Source organism: Zalophus californianus, chromosome 3 (assembly GCF_009762305.2).
Source record: "Zalophus californianus isolate mZalCal1 chromosome 3, mZalCal1.pri.v2, whole genome shotgun sequence".
NCBI lineage: Eukaryota > Metazoa > Chordata > Mammalia > Carnivora > Otariidae > Zalophus > Zalophus californianus.
The window spans coordinates 190,625,581-190,650,136 of NC_045597.1; the positions used below are offsets into that span (position 1 = coordinate 190,625,581).

General features: G+C 47.1%; 1 protein-coding gene across 1 annotated transcript in view; it reads right to left on the reverse strand.

Annotated features, from left to right (window-relative positions):
* ASB18 (ankyrin repeat and SOCS box containing 18) overlaps positions 1-23,776 on the reverse strand; it is a 61,208-nt gene extending 37,432 nt beyond the window's left edge. Inside the window, exons 1-4 of the mRNA XM_027591464.2 lie at positions 23,510-23,776; positions 13,593-13,599; positions 3,850-3,949; positions 56-323 (exon numbers count right to left, since the gene is read on the reverse strand). Coding sequence (XP_027447265.2) covers positions 56-323; positions 3,850-3,949; positions 13,593-13,599; positions 23,510-23,730 — 596 coding nt within the window. The 5' untranslated portion in view covers positions 23,731-23,776. The remainder of the gene's footprint in view (positions 1-55; positions 324-3,849; positions 3,950-13,592; positions 13,600-23,509) is intronic.
* Positions 23,777-24,556: the final 780 nt, after the last annotated feature.

Consider the following 24,556-nt stretch of genomic DNA (forward strand, 5'->3'; position numbering starts at 1 on the left):
GCAACGGCCCAGGTCCGGTCCGGGTCTGGGGCCGGGCCGGGCCGCGTGTCCTTACCCGAGCGAGGCGGCCGTGCGGCAGAGGTGCAGGGGCGTCAGGCCCTCGGCGCTGAGCAGGTCGGGGTCGGCGCCGTGCTGCAGGAGCAGCTGGGCGCAGGCGGTGTGGCCCCCCAGGCAGGCCTCGTGCAGGGCTCCCTGGCCGCTGGGGCTGGCGTCGGGGTCCGCGCCGCGGCTGAGCAGGTGGCGCACGCAGGCCGTGTGGCCACGGGCCGCAGCGATGCACAGGGGCGTGGTGAGCTCGCGCTTGTACTCTAGGGTCCAGAGGCCTGGGGGAGAGGAGAGGTAAAGTGAGTGGGGGTACCGGTTGGGCGCGGTGTCCATTAAGGCCGAAATAGGGTGAAACCATCTCTTAGAAGTAGCTACCAGGTGGGCATGTAGATACATAAAGATACACATAGACCATATAGAGGTATATAAAGATGCGGAGGGTTGGCGCCAAGAAACCCAGTGAAACCCAGTGAGTTCCACAAATGTGGGAGGGGGGTGGATATCTTCTACCCTAGGGAGATGGAGGTGGGAAGACAGAGGCAGAGTGAGGCAGAGAGAGATCTTGAGGGAAAACGGGGTATGAAGTTGGAAGAAGGAGAGCCAGGAGGCCCAGGAGAGGCCTGGGGAGGGAGGTGGAGACGCAAGGGGGAGAAAAGGAATAAAAAAGAGATTGATAGGGGCCACAACTGAGCCAGAGGGAATGGAGGGTATTGAGAAGCAAGAGGGTCTTGCCAAATATGGGGGTAGCTGGGGACTTGGCTGGGATTTGAGGAGTGAAGGGCTGACCCAGTGGGTGGGTGGTGGGAGAATGTAAGGCAAGAATTCACATTTTCCAGGCTCTGAATTAGGGACAGCTTGAGGCAGGGAAGTGAGCTGTGGATTTTTCTGGAATCCAGCTTTCTCTCATTGAACCCCAAACTTATCCCTTTATCATTAACAGGAGAAGACAGCAGACAGAATAAACTGACCCGCTGAGCCAAGGTTGCTCAAGGAAAGGCCTTAGAAAGTTTAGTCCTCTTGGAAGCGCTGCGTTTCAGAGGCTCTCTTTGATGTGGTGTCCACATTCAGCACAATTCTGGTTTGTTTCTTTGCGCTTTTTAGGGTTGTGTGTGTGTGTGTGTGTGTGTGTGTGTGTGTGTTAGGTTGCTCTTTCTTGGTGGATGAATGAAGCAGGTGCTATACATTGTACTTGTCTGAAAACTTGGGGCTTTCAAAAGGCCCGTGGAAGGTTGTTAGCGGCCAGGAGCGCTCGTGGAAATGGGGAAGCAGTCCCCGGTGAATACACTTCAAGGGACAGGATTTCACATGGCAGGAATGCCTTCTGATAATGATGGAAGAATCGATACCATGGCTGTAATGAGCTGCAGAGGAGACCCTTTTCACAGGCCACCTCCTTCCTGGGACCCATGCTGAGCAGGTTTTGAAAGACCACTCATAATTACCTACCTGCATGTGGTGCGGAGTTCCAGCCTGCCCCGTGTCCCCAAGGCCCAGCTCTGTGGGCTGTTGCACACTCGGTGGGGGATGTGGGGCCTATTGTCCTGGTAGTGGATGATGTTGGCCAGAGGCCCTGGGGATGTGGGCCTGCATGGGTTTGATCTCCCCTTCTCAGGGAAGCCCAGGGCTGATTTGGAGGGGGATGGATGCATATAGTTCTTGGTGATAGCAGTGGTCTACATTCCTAGAGGGGCCAGCTCCTGGTTTTGATTGTACTCATTTTCCTGAGCTAGGAAGTCTACTTACTGGGTGGGTGGGGGGCTAGGAAGGAGGTGCTCCATTCTCCAGGGCACACCAAGTTCCCAGCCCAACTCTGCCCATGCCAGCAGCCCTGTTCACCCAGCCTGGATTCCTGAGACTTCCCGTGGCCTGATGGAAGGGGTCTCTGGTGGACCTTTAGCTCAGCCACTGTGTATGGCCAGCACCCCTGTCCAGGTCCTGGGAGACGGTGATAAGCTTCCACAAGGCCTTCAGGAAAACCTGACTTCTGAGGCAGCTGTCTGGATCAGAAAGCTTGAATCTGCTGCCTATAATCCCCACTCCCCGGTCTAGGTTCTGCCACCAGGAGGAACAGGGACATAGGATTCTCTCCATGTGGTACATCCCTCTAAACATCAGCTGCTCATGCCAACGCTCTCCTTGGACTGTGAGCTGGATGAGGCCAGCATCGCATCCTGGATGTACTGAGGTACTGGGGGGCTGCTAGTGTTACCCCCTTGCCCACGGCCCCCTTCAGGGGGAGCTGTAACTGGCCACCAGCAAGTCCTCATATGAGAGAGGGCACTGTTCCCAGGCTGAGTTTGGTCATTTCTGTGGCTTGGGTGAGCTGCAGGGAAAGCAGAGTGGCTGAGCAGAAAAGAGCAGGGAATGCAGCAGTCCCCAGTGCCACCCACCTTCTCTTCCCAGTCTGCATGGAGGCCACAGGTCAGCACCGGCTCTCAGGGCTGCCCCTTCCACGGCAACAGCTTATCGCCTTGGTGGGCAGCATGTCCTAACTTTCTGTGGTTCGGGTATGCTCTAGAAAACCAGCAGAACTCAGGAGTGGAAAGAGTAAGGTGGAGAAAAGGAAGGAGCCTTTGGATTCAGACCATGGGTTAACATTAATATTTATTTGAAATGGCAACATTTGAGTGTGGTGAGTGTGTCCAGGGCTGGGAGGCATGTGATTAAAAAAAATTGACATTGATCGAGCATTTGAGCTGTTGGCATTCTTGGTCGAATTACCACCCAGCTCCTTGGAGGAATGTGTGCCCCTGTCTGGGACAGATGAAGGAGGGGAGGCCCAGAAAAGCTCTGGGACCCCCTGAATTGGGGGGTGGTGTGGCCCCAGACCACAACTGCACTTGCCTCCCCTGAAGCCCCCGCCGCCTCACTGGTTGCTCTGAGCTGCTTAGCCCTTTGACAGTTTTGGGTTTATTTCCTTCTCCCCGTGGGGGGTATAAACGGGATGATGTCCGTTCTTTGGAAGCTGACCTTCTGATTCTTTGCCTGCCTGAACCCACAAGGTAGGTACATGGGACACGGGACATTGGCCGTTGGCCCACTGACCCCAGGGTCTCAAATCCTTTTGGTCTGGCAGAGCTGCAGTGGATTCCAACACATGAGCCCTCTTGGTAAATGTCTTGCATCTGGACACCCCAGGGAAAGGGTGCCCAATGCAGAGTGTCAGCCGAGAAAGCCCTGGCTGCAGCCTGGTGGTCAGCGAGTCTCTTTATCCCAGGTTGGGGGGTTAGGGGAGTATCTCTCTCCTTGGCGGCTCTCTTGCCAGCCCAGCATGTAGTGGTGTTCAGGCTGCAAGAATGCACTCAGACATATGACTTAGGGGACCTCTGATTTCTTCCCCCTCCGTCCCCCACTCTCAGGCTCCCCTGGGTTCCTGGAGGAGCACCAGCTGAGTGCTCTCCCTCAGTTGATGCTGGCTGTGCCCCAGCCACCCTGCTGTAGCTGTGGTGTTCACAGGTTCATGGAAGGACCTCGAGCAGAGCTGCGTGCCAGGGGACCTGCCTCCTTGGCTGCCAGACACAGACACTAGCAGATCAGCACCCAAACCAGTGTTCTCTTTTAAAGACAAGAAGAACCTTCCAGCCTCAGGTGGTCACTTCTCACCCACATTTTGGCCTAATTTGATTTCTCGCATCTCATCATCTAAAACATTGTGCGGACCAAATTTCATTTATAGACGTCCCTCGCTCGTGTATGTTAAATGCGGCGCCTATGTGAGCAGTCTGCACACCAGAGTTACACATCCAGAGGAGTGTTAGTAGCTCCTTAAACATAAATAGCTGAGCTTTAAAGGAAAAAGGGTACCTGACAGTCCAAATGTGGCTAGGGATTTCACCTGCCACTCCATCTCATCCTTCTTGATCTCAAACACCGCGTTGGCATCCTGGAAGAACCGGTTCATGAGCTGCTCCAGACGGCTCAGATCTCCCGTGACCAAGGCAGCATGGTACTCGAGCACTGGGGACCCAGCTCTAGCTTGAGGCTCTTTTTTCATCTTCTGAAAGATTTGAAGTTCTCCTCTAACTGGCTCTGGCCATCTCTCCATTGTAATGCTGTTGGTTTCAGAAAAGTTCTCCAGGAAGGGGAAAGATGGTCTTATGGAGTGTGAGCTATTTCTATTGTCATTACTCAATTGTCATCCAGTTGGGGCTTGGTGGTGGTGTATTTATAACTCCTGCGGGCCCCGGTGTGATCATGGTTACTTGATATGACCAGCATCGTGTGACCACTGACATGCCAGAGTGCTCAGCCACCCTGTTGTGATTATACAGATTCGACTTCCAGAGACAGACACATCTGTTTATCTCCACAACAGCTCTCCACACAAGGGCAGACACCCAAAGATGGGTGGGGCTTCTTTTCCTGCTCTGTAGGGTGTCTTCTTGTTGGCCTATCACTTTCTTTGCTGCTGTGAGCAAGAGTGGGTGGACGTGTGTTCTGAGGGCTGTGTCAGCCCTGAGCATGTATAAGGGAGCCCCAGCTGGACGCTGCAAATGACCAGGCTCTCTGCAAGTGTCCCTGGGTGGGAGGCTCCATAGGGCAGACCAGCGATTCCCAAAGGCATCATCTGGGGCCCCTGGTGGCCTGTGAGTTCCTTCCAGTTGTTGAGAACTCATCCCCAAAAGTGCATCCCTTGCTGAAGATGGGAAATGCCACAATTTCTGTTTCCTAAATGAATGGTAACAGCTTTTTATTGGCAACTTACTAGTTATTTGTTACAGTTTAGTTCAGGGCTTTATTTTATTGTCTAAAAGTTAATAAAGTCATCTTTTTCTCATAATATAGGTAATACACAATTCTTACATCTTTTTTCCCAATTCTTGTTTTTCTCCTAGGAAGTTGGGATGGGCCACTGTGGTTGGGCAATCACATCCTTTGCCATGTCCGGTGTCAGTGATGATAAAACGTGTGACCAGAGGCTAGAGGGAGGACGGAGGCTCAGGGAGGGTGCTGCCTGGATGGGCCAAAGGGGACATGCTGAGCACGTGCCTGGGGCAGTTACGCACAGAGCTGCTGAGAGAGGGTAAGAACAGGAGCCACCACCCACAGGGTACCAGCGCTGGACACGCACCTGTGGGATCCTGTCGCTATACGGTGTTGCAGTCAAAGGAACGACAGAGACGACAGGAAGAAAGACTTGAAGTCAAGGAATAGGGGTCACGGAGGAAGCACATCTTTCACAGCCACACTTCTTAAGCACCCTCTTCCCCCATGTTCCTGTTTCTTGATCTCCTCTGTACCTCAAAGCACCCCTTGACTCGCTCTGTTCTTCTAAGCACGCTCCCCCCATACCCCAGCCTGAGCATGCCCTCTGTGTTGGCTCTTTGTTTTGAACCGTAATTTGGCCCCTGGAGGGCCCCTTTCACCAAGACTTTCCACAACAATAGGGGGCCCAGCAGAGTACCCTCAATCTTCCTTAGAAGAGGTAAAGGGTGAAGGTGAAATCACCTGCATTTATCATTTAATAACGATATGTTCCCACCCTGGTTGTATATGCCTACCCTACAGGCGTAAATGTACATGCACGGACTGATCCAAAGCCTGGCGTTTCCCTCGCATGGTAGAACTCACATCTCCTCTGCAGAAGAGGGCTGCAGGGTTCCTGGGAAGAGGGAGATGTGCTCATCTGTCTGGTCACTGTGATGCCTTCATGCAGGCAGATAAGCAGTGTTGACCGTGTCCCCAAAGTTGAAGGGCTCTCATTGGTGACAGACAGCTTGGGGGTGGGAGGGAATTGGTCACTGCCTGAGCTGGCTGCCATGGGGACTGGGTCTATTATCCTCACTGTGGTTGTCTGACGCCTGGGCCGAGGCTCAGTACAGAGGATGCAGAAGGGCCCATGGAGTTCGGCTCTTAGGGCATGGGGTGAGCTGCAGGAGGAGGCTCCTTCTACCCAAACATCCCCAGCAAGTGGCTCTCTGTCCAGGGGCCCCATAGGTGGACAGCCTTGGTGCCATATGCAGAAGAGGAAACCGGGACTCCGAGATTCAGGTTACTTGCTCAAGGTTTCTGGATCCTGAGATGGTCAGCACCCAAACACCTCCTGTGAGCACAAAGACTTCCTACCTCACCCTCACTGCTGTTGTTGACCGTGACACATTTTAGCACAGGGATCAGTAGTCCCCTGATGGTGTGTGGTGTCTCGGGCCTCCAGGTGTATGCACACGCTGTCCCCTGTGCCTGGCATTCTGGTGTTTCCCTTGTCACCTGTCTGGGGTGCCACCCATTCTTCAACGCTCAGCTTAGATTCCCTTCACCTCTATGGCTAGTCCTGATGTCTGTCCTGGCACTCTGTCCATGGTACCCGGCTCACTGTTGGTTACTGCTCTCGTCTGTGCCCCTACTTGACCACGAGCTTCTGCTTCTTAGTACCTAGCACAGTGTTGTCACTGTGGTCCTCATCTGGTCCTCAGTGCAGATAGTGAAAGAATGAATGGACTGATCTCTTTGAAATTTGCTCAAGTGCATTGAAATTCCTCTTGTTCCTGGCCACCTGCTACCTTTATCCCTTAGGGAATTTAGATGGTAACCTGGCCCCTTGGCTGGCCAAGGACAGGGCCTCAGATGCTGGGGCTGAGGTTCTACCTCAGATCTGTGACCTTCACTGTACACCCTACCTTTCCCTACATGTCAAGATGCCTTACCAAATTTCACAGGACTGTCTATTGAATGCTTCATGGGGGCTCTTTGTTTTTTTATTCCAGTATAATTAACACCTGGCATTATATTAGTTTCCAGTGTACAATACAACAATTCAATAATTCTATACATTTCTCAGTGCTCATCACGGTAAGTGCGCTGTTAATCCCCTTCACCTATTTCACCCATCCCCCATCCACCTTCCCTCTGGCAACTACCAGTTTGTTTTCTGTCTTTAAGAGTCTTTTTTGGGGGTCTCTTTTTTCTTTGTTCGTTTTGTTTCTTAAATTGCACATATGAGTGAAATCATGTGGTATTTATCTTCCTCTAACTGACTTATTTCACTTAGCATTATACTGTCTGGGTCCACCTGTGTTGTTGTAAATGGCAAGATTTCAGTCTTTTTTACAGCTAATATCCCATTGTATATGTATACCTCATCTTCTTTATACATTCATCCATCAATGGGTACCTGGGTTGCTTCCATATCTTTTGTACATAATGCTGCAATGAACATAGGGGTGTATATGTCTTCTTGAATTAATGTTTTTGTTTTCTTTGGGTAAATACCCAAGTGGAATTACTGGATCAAATGGTAAATCTATTTTTAATTTTTTGAGGAAACTCCATACTATTTTCCACAGTGGTTGCACCCATTTGCATTCCCACCAACAGTGCATGAGGGATGCTTTTTCTTTACATCCTTGCCAACACTTGTTATTTTTTGTGTTTTTGATTTTAGCCATTCTGACAAGTGTAAAGTGATATTACTTTGTGGTTTTAATTTGCATTTCCTAATGATTAGTGATGTTGAGCATCTTTTCGTGTGTTTGTTGGCCATCTGTATGTTTTTGAAAAAATGTCTATTCAGGTCCTCTGCTCATTTTTAATTGAGTTATTATTATTTTTTTTTGGTGTTGAGTTGTGTAAGTTCTTTATATATTTTGGATTTTAACCCCTTATAGGATATATCATTTGCAAATATCTTCTCCCATTCAGTAGGTTGCCCTTTTGTTTATTGATGGTTTCCTTTGCTGTGCAGAAGCTTTTTATTTTGGTGTAATCCCAATAGTTTAATTTTGCTTTTATTTCCCTTGCCAAAGAAGACATATCTAGAAAAATGTTTCTATGATTGATATCAAAGAAATTAATGCCCATGTTTTCTTCTCGGAATTTTATGGTTTCAGGTCTCACATTTAGGTCTTTAATCCGTTTTGACTTTATTTTTGTGTATGGTGTAAGAAAGTGGCCCGGTTTCATTCTTTTGCATGTTGCTGTCTGGTTTGGTGGAGACTGTCTCTTTCCCATTGGATATTCTTGCCTTCTTTGTCATAGATTAATTAACCATATAAGCATGGGTTTATTTCTGGACTCTCTATTCCGTTCCATTGATCTATGTGTCTATTTTTGTGCCACTACCATACTGTTTTGATTACTACAGTTTTCTAATGTATCTTGAAATCTGGGATTGTGATACCTCCACTTCAGCTTTGTTTTTCTTTTTCAAGACGTCTTTGGCTATTTTTTTTTTTTCAGTTCTCTTTATATTTTGGGATTATTTGTTCTAGTTCTGTAAAAAATGTTGTTGGTATTGGGATTGCATTAAATCTGTAGATTGCTTTGGGTGGTATGGACATTTTAACAATATTGGTTCTCCCAACCCATGATAATGGATCCATGAGGGCTCTTTAAAACCTCATTTCACATGTTTTAAATTTTACCTCCCTTGTCTCCATCAGCAGCGGCAAAGACAGAATCAGTGTCATCAATGGAACAGCTGGGATTTTTTTCAAGGCCCCCCTGTGTGCCTAAAACACTGCTGGGTGCTATGGACAATGCAGTGGTAAAGAATATAACCACATTTGCAAGGAACGCACATCCTCCATCAGACATTAAGAGGCTTGTGCATACAGAAAATGATGAAAGGCAACACTACATAGACCATATCCCGTATCAGTTGTACACTAAAATAAAGCCAACCACTCTCCCCACTTCATTCACATACTATGCAGTTACTCTATTAGTTCTTTGGATTTTTCATTTCTATAACCTTAGCCATTTTGCCATGTTATTTTTCTCAGATTGACTGTGATTAGATTCATTTCTGAAGGACTTATTCATACACAACTATAAAATGATCCAACTTGGACTTCACTTTAAACCAGAGAATTCCTTTGTTCCTGATATATTTTGTCATGGGTTATTTTTAAAAGGGGTGGGAAAATTGGAGGTGAGTCCAGGGATAAGAGCCATTCTGGCCTGTGTTCTGTGGTAAATTTAGCTTTCCATGCATTATATTTGTCAACAGCGCCCTAAATATCCAAGCTTGATTTCGGTGGGTAGGGAGTAGTAGTCCAGAAACAGACACGGTTCTTTGTGAGAGCTTTAAAAATAGCTTGTGGTAGACAGCGTTGATTTTACAAGTAGGACATGTAGATTACTTCAGGAGCATGATAGAGGCGTCTTGTTTTTGTTTTTTTAAAGAGCAATAATAGCCATATGTGTGATTATTACATTAAAAAACAAAATAAAACCCAAAAGACCCTACAAACACATAAACCAATCCATTCGTTCATCTATTCATTCCATAAGCATTCATGGAATATTATGCTCTAGGGTGTGTGGTTAGGTGTTGGGGATACAGAGACAAAACATACAATAATCCTGCCCCCAAGGGTCACACAGGAAAGAGCAGGGACCACAAGACCCTAACACACAAGGGTCCTCCTTCCCACCAGCCGAATGATGTCCTTAAGTGACAGGTGAACGGCACTGTTTCCTGATCCAGCACTGGGCTCCTTCTTGCCCATTGTACAACAGTTCTCTCCATCCATACCTTGCTTGGGTCAGGCCATTTTAATTTCATTTTCATTGTCCTTACCCTTCTCAGCTTAGTCAGAGCCAATGCATAAGCTTCAAGATATGACTCGAATCTTATCTTCTCTGCCTATTTCAGTCCATATGAAAACTCAAGTTCTTCCAGGAGTGAATTTGTATATGGTGTTGCTGAGCAATTACCAAAATCCTTGAGGAATTGTGATAAAACAGAAGGACCAGAAAGACTGGAGTTTTAGTTTTCAGATAAGTAAAGAATTTGCTTCCTCAAAGTCTGAATTGGCATCAATGCTGGGCAAGATCCCTAAAAAGGATGAAAAAGATGGTCTGGGAACATTTAGAAAAGGGAGTGGGGGTACTTGGAGCTCTCTGGGTCACTAGGAACAAGTCACGGTGGATAAAAGAATTTTCCTTTGTGACATGGAATTATTCATTAATAGGTAGAGGGGGTGTAGGCATGGGGTATAGTTCTACCTGCAGTGGAAAGTAGAGAAGGTGGAAAAAAATATGGGTCTTTTTTTAGGAAAGTCTTGCTAAAAACTCCAACTCAAGAAATAATACACATGGTACGTGCAGAGCGATGGTTCAAATCTTGGCTGTAAAGTGGAACCACCTGGGGAGCATTAAAAAGATAAGGATGTCTGGATCCCAACCTGAGAGGACCTGGTGTCACGGGTTGGGGAGTGCAGCCTGGCCATCAGGTCTGTTAGACACCCGCCCCCCCTGCCCCACTGGTGCTTCTAATGTGCAGACAAGGTTTTCATTCTGATCCCGTAGGATATATGCTTATGGATGATTTAACTGAACATATAGAATATAGATGCCCCAAGGTGACATTAAAACCCCAGTCACATAGGATCCCCTTGTCCTCTGGGTCAAGTGGCTGAGACCCTTGCACAATGCCGCGGGCTCCCGTTTATGGTACTAGACTTTTCTTCTTGATTTTAGGGTCAGAGGTTAGTGGTGCTATTGTTGATATTTATACCCAAATTTAGGTGACATAAATGCAGCAGATTATTTGACGGTATTTTAAGCCATTCAGAGAGCACATCGGTACAGAGTAACTTGTGTCAGTCAGGTGTCAGTTTGAGTTCCCTTCCTCCCTGGGACCCTGACCGCACCTGGACTTTGCCTCCTCGTGTTTTTCTTGACCCCCCTGTCTGCTCAGGCTGTGTATGCGCTGCCCTGCCCCCGCGCTGGGGCACAAAATTAGCTCCTTAGGTTTTTGGTTTGGTTTGTTTGCTTTTCAGCCCAGTACCAACATTACGTAGGAGTTTGGCGACTCTCCTGAAGCTATGAAGGGCCTGGCACCATGTGCACAGTCTTACCCCTCCTCTCTCCCCCATGGGCACTTCCTCTGTCTCCGGCACAACCACCAAAGTCCGCCCCCCTCCCCCCTTCCCCTTCAGCGTGGTTCCACGCATTCTCAGAACCTGCCAGTTTCAGCTTCTCCTCCAGGGACCTGGTCCAGGGAAATTCTTCTGAGCAAATACAGCACCCTTCTTGAAAGAGGGGGATTCTGATGAAAATAATCTTCTCCAAATCGGTATGCTTACTGGTTTTGGTTCCTCAGAAGAACTATCAAATGGTACCTATTTGATGGAGGAACTTCCCTTGTATCTGTGGACCACTTCAGAGTACTAAACAAACTTGATTGTGGTGGCCTTTTATTGCATATGGTGGAGTAATCTTGGGAAAAGAAGGACAAAAATCCAAATAGGGGTGGACACCCAGCTTCTATCTGGACAACTCAGTGAATGGACTAAATATCTCCAATAACTACCCAGGTAGTCAACTGGATTTAAATATAATTTTGCAAAGAATATTTTTGGGACTTAAATGATAAACATAATGTTTTATCCATAGGAGACACAAAAACTGAAGGGTAGGTAGCTAATGAGAGGGAGTTCTGGCCTCGGGATCAAATGAGACGAAAAAGTGAAATCCACCTTAAAATTATAATGAGATATACAAATGGTAAGTGTTTGAATGAATTATAGTTATTATTCTCAAGTGATGTCAGGATCTTTGTATCCTACCATTGAACTGACGAATGATTTTCTTTTGCTCAGAAGTGTCTGAGGATGAGCTCTGCTGGTAGTTGGTGGAAGAATCTAGTTGAGCTAGAAATGTGGGTTTTATTACAGGCTCGGGCTGTTGTTTCTCCAGGACAGAGACTTTACATGTGCTCAGGCCACGAGGTAGAGTTTCCAGGCTGCAAGATGCTCTGCCATTTCTTTGTGTTCTTGGAGAGAGCCAAACATATGGATTCTTTCCTGGGTCATTGGGCAAATGTCTGCTTCCTTCTGGGATCAAGTATCCAAGTAAATGGACAAGCTAGGACAGCAAGTCATTCCCCAGGTGGACATTGTGAGATTCTGAGCACTTTCTCAAATATGTGAGTGTGAATTGTTAGCCTGGTCAATTCATACTTCCTACATGAATCGTTTCTATAAATGGCCATGTATGAAATCTGATCAGACCCTAGGACACTCACATCACTACTGCTTGGCCAATAGCTAAGGTCTTACAGTGAACTACTTTCATTGTAAATCATTTTTTCTTGTTTTGGTCCTCACTCTCCCATTTAATTTCTAAAACCCACTCCTCCTTCATCCCCACTCCCTGTAGCTTTTTCAAATAAAAAAAAAGTTTTTAGAATAATAAGCTAGGCGGGTGTTTAAGGCTCTGCTTTTAAGAGCTCCAGGACACATTCACCCATCTACCAGAGTTAGTCACACAGACATTAATATAAAAAATGTTAAAATATCTCAACCTTTTCTCTGAATAACAATGTTAGCACAGCACACCTCATTTAACAAAACATTAAAACATTTTACTTCCTCAGATCAAGTGTATCTATTAATAATGACTTAAATTGTCTGTACTGATTTCACATTATTAAGAAATCTCATTCCCATCATATGGAAGAACACAATATGGCGGGGGGGGGGTGGTGGTGCAGCGGGAACACCTCGCTAACCTATTTTCCTGACATTGCTACCCAGCCCAACGAGGATCACACCAAACAACAGAGTCTCCTTACGAATGTGGTCTTATCCAAAGGTCAAGTGCTGCTTTCATCCATTGCCCAGGAGGGCTTTTTTGGAAGCTCAGAAACAAAGGTGCCCTTGGATGCCGCATAGCCACTGTGGTGGAGTGTGGGACAGAACAGCCAGATCCTCAGCATGCACAGCCACGAGTAAATAGCCCTGGAAGCACATTTATAGACTCTGGGGACGTTGCTGGAAAGCATATTATCGAAGCTTTCCCTGATAAAGGTGACAAAGTTTCTTTACGACTGTCATGGGGATTTAATTACATGATAAAATTGCAGCTCCTGCCCTCTTGAGACAAATTGCATGTTAAGACTGATTGTTTTTTTATGAATCTCACACAGGGAGCAAAATACTTCTCTCTTGAAGTTGCTTTGATCTGATCGTTATACCCCGTCAGCCTTCATATCCCTTCTAGAAATGAGAGCTTGGCTGATCCTGCAGTTGAGGAGGGAGGGCTCCTGGTGGGCTTACTTGGTTGCTTTGCAACTCTGCATGGAGCAGAGTGGGGCCAGTTTTTACCTGATGGATTTAAAGTCGACTTCACTTATTTTTCTGTTGGTAAAAGATGAGAACTTTGGGCTTCCAACAGAAAGATAGGAAAAAGACATTCTAAGACATGTAAATGATTATTAAAGACATACACAATACACAATTTTACTAATTTCAAATGCAAGTTAAAAATAACAAGATTTTTTAAAAGTCAAATTTTGGAAAACTTTGGTGAAACTGATGCTTCTTAGTTTGCAGGTGGAAGGGTAAATTTCTGTGCAATTTGGAAATATTCTATGTTGAGCTTATACGTACAGGGGATTTTTTCAGGTGCCAGCAGCCTAGCAGCCTACAGAAGCAAAGAGTAGAAGTCTTTGCCTGTAAGAAGTGTTGCACTCTGTGGGTGAGATAGATGACGCAACCAGTAACTAGTGAGCGGGATGAGGTCACTGCCGTCAAGAGGCACAGGTCCGATGGGGAGAATGCATCACAGAGCATTATAGTGATAGGAAGTAGGGATGGGACAGGCTTTCTCCACAGGTGGCATCCGAGCAAAGCACAGAAGGGCTCGAGGGATAAGGCTGGCTCATGTCCCCTGGAGGGTGTCTGTTTCCTTTCCTTGGCCTCTGGTGGGGGTGAGGAACTGTATACTATTATTTTTGGCTGAGTAAGAGGCAAGGTGTAGCCTTAGCGCTGCATCACATGGGGCCCTGGGTGCTGTCTGGAAGGGGGGTCAGGCAGAGGGGTGGATGTGGGTAGGAAAGAAGCAGTGGCCAGTGCGCCCGGGGGGTCAGAGCCGAGGTAAGTGGCAGGAATAGACCTTTAGTGGACATGAAGATGGGCCGCCCAGACCCCAACGTTAGGGAAGACTTGTCGCCCCAGATGGTAACTCCTTCGGGGTTTGCCTCAGCTGCTGAGAGCCTCCTCACTCTAGAATACACTGTGAGAGAGGTCTCAGCTCCCGAGCTCCCCCAGGGCTGGCCACGCATGGCACTGTGGGGTCCGTGTCACAGATCAACTTCTCCTCTGCCAGTCTGATTTTCTCCCTCTCTTCATAGGTGTTCACGCCCTGCAAATATCCTGTGAGGCAAACTCCATGCAGCGTCAGACTGTGAGCCCCTGAGGCTCTTGGGCCCTCTGGAAGGATGGGGGGGATGTGTTGTTAGAGTAGATGAAGACAGGAGAGCAGAGACATGGCCTGCCCAAGAGCCAAGAAGGGTGTAAGGGATTGATGGTATCATTCGGGTATGGTTTTGACCACAGTTTCTAACCACTGGTAAAGGACCTGGGAATTTTTTTTTTTTTTTTTTTTTGGTCTCAATTTGCCATGGGCTGATTCTTTTTCTAAAATACAATTAAACTTAATTACAAGAAAAAACATAATAGAAAAAAGCCCAGTAATCACACACTGTCGTATTGTCAAGTTGCTGTCAATATTTTTTAAAAGCTTACTCTCAATTTCCATGGCAAACACTTGCCAGAGCATCATCTGCCTCCTGCTGTGCTCTGACTAGTGCTGTTATCCATCACTCACTGGGGTACAGGGTGGGTGAAAGGGCGCTGGCAGAAGTTGTGGGGTAAGTTAGCTCCTGGCACATCTTTCAGGCCCTTGAACACTTGCTATAAAATTTCAACAGGAAGTTGTTGGACAGGGGTCACCAGGCTTTTTCTGTAAAGTGCCAGATAGCAAATATTGTTGATTTTGTAGGTCATATGGTCCCTGTGGCAACTATTCAGCTCTGCCATGATAGCATGAAAATAGTCATTGACAATATGTAAGTGAATGAGCATGGCCAATCAAACTTTACTTGTAAAAACAGGCAGCCAGCCCTCAGTCCATAGTTTGCTGACCTTTGCTGTAGACAGTAGGGAGCTACTGCAGGTTTGTGGGAAGGGGAGAGACATGTGCTTCCAAATAGGAAACTGTCGTTGCACCCTTTTCTCTGTGTGCCTTTCTCACCCCTCACTCCAGTTGAACCTGCTCTCTATTCTCAAGGCAAACTTGACTCAACAACAGTCAGCAGAGCATACAGGTACCCTGGCAGACATTTGGCTTATTTCCCTCACCTATATCCGGTTCCAGTTTGCGGAACTTCTTGAATCTGTAAATTTATGTCTTTCATCAAATTTGGGCAATGTTTGGTATCTATTTCTTTAAATATTTTTTCTGCTCCATTATCTTCCTTCTCTCTTTCTTGGACTCCGGTTGGATGTTAGATCTTCTCAATTGTCCCTCAGTCTCTGTTCATTTTATTTTCTATCATTTTACTTGCTGTTCTTCAGGTTGGATAGTTTCTATTTTCAGGTTGGATAGTGATCTATTTTCAAATTCACAGACCTTCCTCTGTTAAGCCTGTTGTTGACTAGAACAAAGCTGAACAAGGCCAACTCTAGCTTCAAGGGTGGTGGGCACATTATATTGCCTCAGGGACTCCATTAGTAAAGAAGGAGGCACCTTCTCGGCACCAGTCTCTCCACTGCCATCTTTCCTATGTAAAAAGAGTTTTTGTTTTTTCCAACTCAGGTGATCTCATTCCACTGCTGAAAGGATACTCACTGCCTTTCCAGGTAAGTGTAAACACCTGCCTAGAATTTGTAGTCTCACAAAGTACTGTCCCAACTTACTTACCTTGACTTTCCTCCCTCTGCTCTGATTTACACACCCTCATTTCCAGGCAGGTCCCTCTTCCTTGCACAGGGTGGTATGCCCCCTGTGTGCTCCACGTTTGCTCCCTCTGCTCCCTCTACTTGGATTCCCTTCCTTTCGATCATAGCCTGTTAAGAACAAGTCCATCTATCAAGAGCCAACGCAAGAGAATTTTAGTGTCCCCCATATGCTTTTTTGGTCTAATTAATATTTATTATGTGCCTGGTGTGTGCCAGGATATGGTGAATAGGACAAACCCAGGCCCTGTTCATATCCAGTTGCTGACTTTGGTATTGGAAATTAATGGGCAATGGGACGGAGAAGTAGAGCCAGGCTACAGGTAGTGAATTTGCCACTTCCAGTTAGTGCCTTAGGAATGTTTTTCCTGAGTAGAGCACACTGTTGCAGGAACCATAATCCTCCTGGGAAGGAGAAAAGCCTCTTTGCTATCATCCTCATTTCTTTTTGTTCTTTCAAAACTCTCTAGTGTGCTTGGGAGTGATGCTAATAGAAGTATGTCATCAGCATACATTATTTCTTTATTAGGCTGTTTCTCAATTTTGATTCTGAAAATATCCTGATTTAGTCTAATTGCAATTTCACTGTGTTCCACAGGCAGTGACAATTCATACTGGGGGGAGCTGAGACGTGACCCTGTAGGATTTTTCTTCCTGCCCCATATGAGCTGAAGCTGGACCATTAGCTCTAAGACATGCATCTCATCTCATCACAGTGATTCAACCTGCTTCTGGGAAAGAAGAGAGCCTAGGGTGTGTATCTGGTTGAAAGAAAAGAAATATCTTTATTCTAGGTGGTGGGAGATATTTTTCTGTATCTAAAGCAAAAGCTTGAGCCATTTTATTCCTAAATAATTTAACTATATTCAAAGATAATCTGATGTTATTGTAGGAAAGTGTATTTCTAATAAATTCCACTTGATCTGGGTGAATCAATTCAGGCAGCGCATAATTGAGTCTGTTAGCAAGGACTTTAGCAAGAATTTTGCAATCAGTGTTAATTAAGAAGATGGGACAATAATTTGTGCATAATTCCGGATCTTTTCCTGGCTTGTGAATCAAAGTAATAAGAGCAATGCTCCGGCTGGTGGTGGGATAGTGTCATTAGGTGCTGATTTATAAGTACTTAGAAAGGTTTAATTTCATTTTGCTTCGAGCAGGGTCTCCCTGCCCCCACACTGTTGGCTCAGGGTGTGCAGCCAAGATGGCGGAGTGTTTCCCTCTCTATGCTTCCCTGTCGCCGCTGACCTCCTGCTTTCCGTTTCTATTTTATTCGGCAGCGAAAGATCCCACTTACTCATCCGTGTTTTTTCTTAATACTCTTATTTGAATTATTTGAAATCAGAGACTCCATGCTATTGATGTGTGTGGGTATGAGTATATGTGTGTGTAAGGTAAAGTAAAAAGGTTGTATGCAGCTTCCGTGGGGAAATTTGTTCATGGATCTTCCTGCAAAATGTGTCTGGGTGGGTAAGTATCAAGAGCCCTTGACAAAAACTCAGGAAACATACCTTGTTTACACACTGCTGCTAACTGGCTATTGACCAGTGGAGGAACAAATGTGAGCCTCAGTGTCCCCGTCTGTAAAATGCAGCTGTAAGACAGATGAACTACAGGCATCATGGAATGCTGGGAAGAGCATTGGATCGATACTTTCTACCAGCTGTGGGACCTTGGGCGTGTAACGTCACCTCTTAGAGCCTCGTTTTCCTCAGCTGGGTAAGTGGGAAAGACAAAAGCTCTTGGGAAATGCATACTTCATGAAGGTCCTTGCTAACTGTGATTCCTCTCTCTTTGCCTCCACTTAGAGCTGGTTCCAATCCTAGCATGTTCTGGTTTGGTGACATATTCTTCCTAACAATTAGAACAGGCTGGTCCTGTGCCAAGCTGCTGCTTATTTGGTGCATTCAAGTTCACAAACCAGTCTCCCACCAGCCCTCCAGGAGATACCTTCCTTCCCTCACTGGTGTGGAATCAGCCATCTCTTTGGCCTCTGTTAGGATGCACCACACTTCCGAAGGCAATGGGGTTTTGTTAATGTCCTCCACAAACACAAGTCATTGGTCTCAAAACCTTAGCGCAATTTGTAAAGACCCTGAGAGATGACCTGACCAATCCCATTTTTTTTAAAGGGAGGATATTAAGGTTCAGAGAGATGGACTGACAAGTTCGAGACCACAGAGGCAGTGGTAGAGCCAAGGCAAGAATCAGGGTCATCTCACCATTAGTCTCTTGCCGTTCCCAATACACCCCGTCTCAGAGCCACCAGCAGCATGCATGCTTCTGTCTTTAGTTCAAATGTGACTCCTACAAGGGAGGGGCTGTGCTCATTTAACTGACATTTGACTGTTGGGTTTGTCCTGGATGATATTCTCCTCCATGCGTGGTGGAGGGGTGGCGGATGTGGCCCTAAAGTGATGGCAGATTCAGTGTTAAGCCTGCAGGGGTGCTGGTTGGATGAGAAGTTGAATTCCACAAAGAGACCCCATCTTGACATGTATGCACATGCCTATCACACGTTCCCCACACTCATTCCCCACGTATATACATGCTGCCGGATGCGATCTCTTAATAAAAACCCAATTAGTATTTCTTTAACTTGCCTCCAGATGCTTAAATACCATTACCCCAAACACAACATAATGTCTCTAGTTTTCTGTTTCAATCAAGAATTCAAGTAGCATCTTGACTTGTATATAATATATCAGCAGCAAAATCATGGAATGCTGACATCCTTAATAATAGCAATTAGTAATCAGTTGTTTCTTAAGTAGTTTGATTACGCCAGTTACCAAATTGTACAGTTGATGCATTTGGGGGCAAGAAGGGTCTCGCCACCCCTCCCCCAGCCATCCTTTCTCCCTTCCCATGTCTTGGTGGTTAGTGAGCTGATAGGCATTGAAGAGAGGCAAGGACAAATGATACAAATGTCACTAGTATTAAACAGCAGAGACTAGGTTTTGGCCGAAAGTAGAATTAAATATTTCTTTGCAGAAAGACTAATGCCAGTAGTATCTATGGGAACGCAATCTGTGCCCACCCACCTAATGCAGGCAAAGGAGCTTAGCCTGTCTGTGCCAGGCAGGATGCACAGATTTTGAGCTCCTTCTCAGGGCAGAGACCCTGTGCTAGGCTCTGGATACCAATAAGCATTCGGCAAGGATCTCACCTTCAAGGAGTTGTTTTTAAGTTTTAAATATCTGGTGGGTATAACAGTTAGCCCAGCAAGGCCATGTGTTTCAGTAACCAATGGAGACTGAGGGCATTATGTCCTCGTGGAGGGAGGAGAGTCTCCAGCGGAGGCCATCCACCAAGCAGGGTCTGGAAGAAAGGGGTGGCCTGAGCAGAGGAGGTCCTCACGTGCCTCAGAATTTGGGTGCAGCCCTGGTGGGGAGGTTCCTATTGGAATGGGGTGGATGGCATAAATGGGGGAGCTGGTTATGGGGGATCTGTGTGCTCAGCCCTGTTCAGCTTATCACACACACACAGAGAGAGAGAGAGAGAGAGAGAGAGAGAGAGAGAGAGAATGCCCCACTCCCAGTCCATCCCAGTCCATCTTTGCAGGGGCAGGTGGCTCTGCAGGGGACACGTGAATTGTGTCTTTAGGGAAATCCCAGTCGATGACCATTCCCCTGACTCTCTACCAACTGTGTAGGGAGGATCCATGCTGTACTTTGCCCCATGATTTGCTAGGGCTTAAAATTTCAAGTTCCTCTGACCGCTGCCCTCATCAAGGGGGGACATGTACACCTGGGGAGGCTTCTCCAGAAAAAGCCATTCCCACCATTTTCTCAGCTGGTGCCTCTTTTTCTCTATGCTTTTACTGTGACACTGACGTGGATGCATCAGAATAGATTATTATTATTTTTTGTGTTCCCTTTGGTGGAATAATAAGTTCATAGTGCAATGAACACGGGGATTTCACTGACAGATAAAAGGTCCTTGTGTGTTCATAGTGACAAGAACATAGGAGAGAACGGTTACTTTTCTTTGTCTTATTTCTGCAAATCGTCATCTTTGAGCAGTACTCAGAAACCTGTCAACCAGGGTTGTCCTTGGGATGGAAACTTTCCTCCTCTCCCCTAAATGCACTTGCCAGCATGCTGCTTGGCTCCTGCCTCTCCTGGTCCGAGTGGGCATTCCCCGTGTTGGTCCTCACTGCCCAGCCCCATTCCCCATCGGTTCTTCACAGTATCCATTCCTAGTATGGGCTGCATTTCAAGGTATTGCCATAAGTTCTGACCACTCTTCAAACATTCTAAAGACCCCACATGTATATTTAAATCCAAACAGCTCTCGTTCCTGCCAAGCATGGTCCCCAAGGACTCACAGTGGCCTTGAGAAAGATCTCATTTGCTCCCACACTCAGCACAAAGGAATCCATGCTCCATTGCAGGCTGTGACAATGAGTGTTTGGGGTCGTAGCCTCAGAGAAGCGCAGAGATGGACGGGACCTCAACAGTGAATCAAGTCAGCGTTTCCCAAAAAGCATCTACAAACTACCAATTCCCCCGGTGGCAAAACCACAACGAGCCTTTACTATACGATTGTGTCGAACTCCAAGCGTATGATTCTGCAGGAAGCATCTCCCAAGCTCATTCCACCATGGACCTCTGTTTGGGAAGCCCTAATTGAGTTTCATGTCACTGGCCCAGAAAGGGGAAGAGACTTTCCTAAGGTCACACAGCTCATTGGTGGCAGAGCCCAAGTTTCCTTCTGGAACATCCCACTCCACAAACGGAGCTTCTCCAGGCCCCTGATAACTGCCCGGTACTGATGTTGCCTGGGCTGTGAGCCTGGGAGGCATCGTGCGTGTTACTCCTGTCTGCCTTCTCCACTCTCCATGCTGCCAGGCACACAGCACAGGCTCAGCACACTGTCACCATCAGGTCCCTCTGTTTTCAGTCTCCGTTGGTGGCACCAGCCTCTACTTGTTACTGAGACCTTCCCATGGACCCACCCATGCAGTTCTCATCTTTGTCACTGATCTTTGTGTTTATTCTGCTCTCTTGGTTGAGACCCTTGTCGTCTCTCACCTGGAAACTGCCTTCAGTCACCTTCTAAATAGGGTCTCCTCCCCCCTCTCTTGTTTCCTTCAAATCCGGCTTTCACATTGTGCCGAGAGCAGCATACCCAGAACACAAGACAGCATACCGCACTCTCTGCCTCAGGTTCAAGGCCAGCCTGCTTTCCCTATAATAGAGCCACTGGTAACAAGATGTGCCTTAATCATTCAGGGTACGATCGCCCTGAAAGGAAAACAGCCCTGAGCTAACGCAAGCCCTTAAAACATGTCATCAGCAACGAACTTTTCTTGCCCTTCTGAATGGTGCAGTTCGGCGGGGAGAAGTATACACATATGTGATTTAGAATGTAATGGGTTCATCGTGGGAAGGAATGAAACTCTCTTAACACAAATGTCATTGCTTTCAAGTGTTCAGCAAAGTTGTGGTGCGGGGACAGTAAAGATGGTGCCGGGCAATGAGTCATGTGGAAAGAATGATATTTTAAATTGGGGATTTCAAATACACAGATCCCCAACCAGCTTCGATGGCTTTGTAAAGGGGGATGTGGAGAGGGGGGACTTGCTTTTAAGCACAGCAGAAAACGGAGGGCTTAACCACGGGGTGTAACAAAGGTAGGCGGGGTTCAGGGAAGCCAACTAGGGGTGGCATAGCCAAAGTGGGCACCCTCATCCCTGTGTCTGAAGGGGCAGGCAGGGAGGTGAGAACTGTCAGCCAGGAGCTGAGCCTTCGGCACAAGGATCAAGTCAAATCACAGCAGAGATCCAGCAGGGAGGGGTCCCTGGAGCAAATACCCCACTTTCCCTGCTCCTCTTAGCACTTTCCCTTAGCTGCCTCCAACAAGAGTCAGAGTGCTTGAGGCAGGTGATGCAGTTCATAAGGTCAGCTTCACAGGTGGGCACAGGGCAGGCAGTGTGCAGCGGGAAGGGTGGCAAATGCAAAGCATAGAGCTCAATGCTCCTGGTGAAACTGCAGTTTATGATGACAATTTCCCTCCTCACAACCCAGTGCGATCTTCTGCACTGGGGAGCGTACCAGGCGTTGGCTTGGCGAGACTGCAGTGCCTGTCTGCGTAAAGCTAAGGTCAGAACAAAGGCGTGTTGTTCTTTGGGCTCGTGGCTCCTGGGCCCTCACCCTGGTCGTGGCCACAGATATTAGGAAAACCAAGGAAAGAAGGAGCAGGAGACGGTTGCTCCCTAAAGCCTAATGCAGCTTGCTTAAGTCCCCCGTGAAAGGCAGCTGAGGGGGTACACGCACGCCGTGAGGGAGCAGAGGGATTGTCACCCCCTTGCAGGACTGATCTGGATCTCCCTCTTCATCACATGAAAGCCCCACTGGCTAGCACCAGTGCCCCATGCACACTCCCTTTTGATATACTTTCTGCACGTGGGAGCATGTGTTTGTGTGTGTGTATGTGCTGGTGTACGTGTGTGTGCACGCACCCATGTATGTCAGGAGGGACTCAGTCTAGTGGGTGGGAAGAGCCTTCTGTACACCTTGTAGGGGCCAAGCACATCTGACAAGCTAGAACACAGCAAATATGGAACATAAGGTAAAGCATGGAGGTCATTAGGAGAAGGAAGGGAAAACTGAAGGGGGGCGGAATCGGAGGGGGAGACGAACCATGAAAGACTGTGGACTCTGGGAAACAAACTGAGGGTTCTAGAGGGGAGGGGGGTGGGGGGATGGGTTAGCCCGGTGATGGGTATTAAGGAGGGCATGTACTGCAATGGGCATTGGGTGTTATACGCAAACAATGAACCATGGAACACTGCATCAAAACTAACGAAGAGTACTTCATTACAGTAGTATGGTGACTAACATAACATAATAAAAAAAATAAAGTAAATCGTGCACCTGGGCAAATAGTTCCATTTGTTATACAAAGAAGTTCCACAAAATTTTTGACCAAAAAAAAAAAAAAATAGAAATGGGGAGAGATTGCCCATCTGAATAGACAGGTCCCATGTGAAGAGGTCTACAAAGAAAAACAAAGCCTTGTGGCTAAGACTTTGTCCCGAGCAGCAAAGGAAGGACGGGTGGGCAGGCGGTGGACAAGGGCCAGCGCTCACTTTTTCAGCTGGTGGCTCAAGGATAAATACTCATCACCAGCAATGTTCAGGGTGTGGTGAGACACACACACACTGTCAGAGGAAATAGAAAACCTTTCAGAAAACAGTCGGGTGACGTTTCTGTCCTTGTTTTTTGTCCTTGGAATTCTGCTCTTAGGAATTTATTTTAAGGATATAACCTGAATAGGAAAAAAAAGCCATACGAATGCTAATAAAGATGCTAATTACGGCATTACTGATAGTGGTAAAAATGTAAACAAATATTCTTCTCTTGTAGGCATTTGGTTTAAGTATTTTGTGATTAATCACCTCAATAGGTGATTGGAATTAAGAAGACTATGCAGCATCACGGAAAATACTTTAGATATATTAACTCAACAGAACAGAACACAAAATTATATCGAAGGCATGGCTGTGGGGGAGGGGGATTTACACATGCATTAGCAGTGGAGAAACGGAAACGGGCTGTGGGAGGGCGGTCGCACCACGGAGTGCTTTCCCTCTGTGGAAGCTGTTTGTAGCTCGGGCCAGGGGTTACATAGCAACACACGCAGTATATGCGGCCTGTGTGTCGGGATATAAACAGGCGAGCAGCCAGCAGGTGGGTTTTTCACGCATTCACCCTTCCACCTCCAGGAATGGCCCGCCCCTGACACGCGCTCATGATGGGGAATTCGGCGACAGATCATTCCGGTTACCTGTGAGCACGCTGGCGGGCAGCTGAGCCGAGGGGTCCTTCATCCAGTCATCATTGGCCAGTTCTATCACGGCGTCCACGTGCCCCACTTCGGTGCAGATCAAGTGGCTCACTCTCTCCTCGTCCCTGGCGTCCAGCGCAGACGTTAATCTCCTCACCAAATCTGAGTGGAGCGGGTAATCCGGAAGGCGGTCAGAGCCGGACATTGTGATGTTGTTTGTGCATGGACCAAACTTCTCTTCTCAACGGAGTCCAAAGGTAGCAGCTGCGCCGCGCAGGGCACTGTGGGCGTTGCTATAAATAGAACAAACCTGGCTCGAGTTCCAGGGGCTGGGGAGGGCCACTGGCTGGCGGCCTTTTTCTTCACGGGGCCCTGGGAATCAGTCTTCCTGAAGGTCTCGGTTAAAGATTATTCTAGAGATGGGGCAGTAGACATTTTGGTAAGTGGGGGAGGAAAAAAAGGGACAGCATTGTGAAAGAGAACTCTCATAGGTACTGTTGAACAAGGACTTCTTTTAGCAAACGTGAGATTCTGTCCTGAAACGGATTGAAAGGAGAAGTAGTAGCTGGAGCTCCCCTTTCCTTCTTTCCTTGAACATGACCGTGATGTGTGGAGATGTGGCAGCCATTTTATAGCCATGAGGTAACAGTCAAGAGCGAAGGATTAACATACTGAGGAGAATGGAATAGAAGGAGGGGAAGAGATGGCTTCTCAGTGACATTTCTGGACCTTTGCTTTAGCTCTGGGTCGCCAACTACCAGACTTCCCGTCTTTATTCCTTAAGCACTGTTCACGAGTTTTCAAGGACTTGCAGCTCAGAGTGTTCCTGGTTGATGTAGGTAGTGTATTCAGTCTGCCTTTAAAGTCATGGGAATGTCCCGGTTCAGTCTACAGAGATGTAGCAGAAGTGGCTCAGCCTGTCAGAAAGAATGTGGATGATCTCCCCAAGCCTTCTGGTCTTTGGCAATTGAACTCTTGCCTTCCTTAGATAAAATCCCACTGTATATTGCTTGGACAGCAGCCAACCCCAA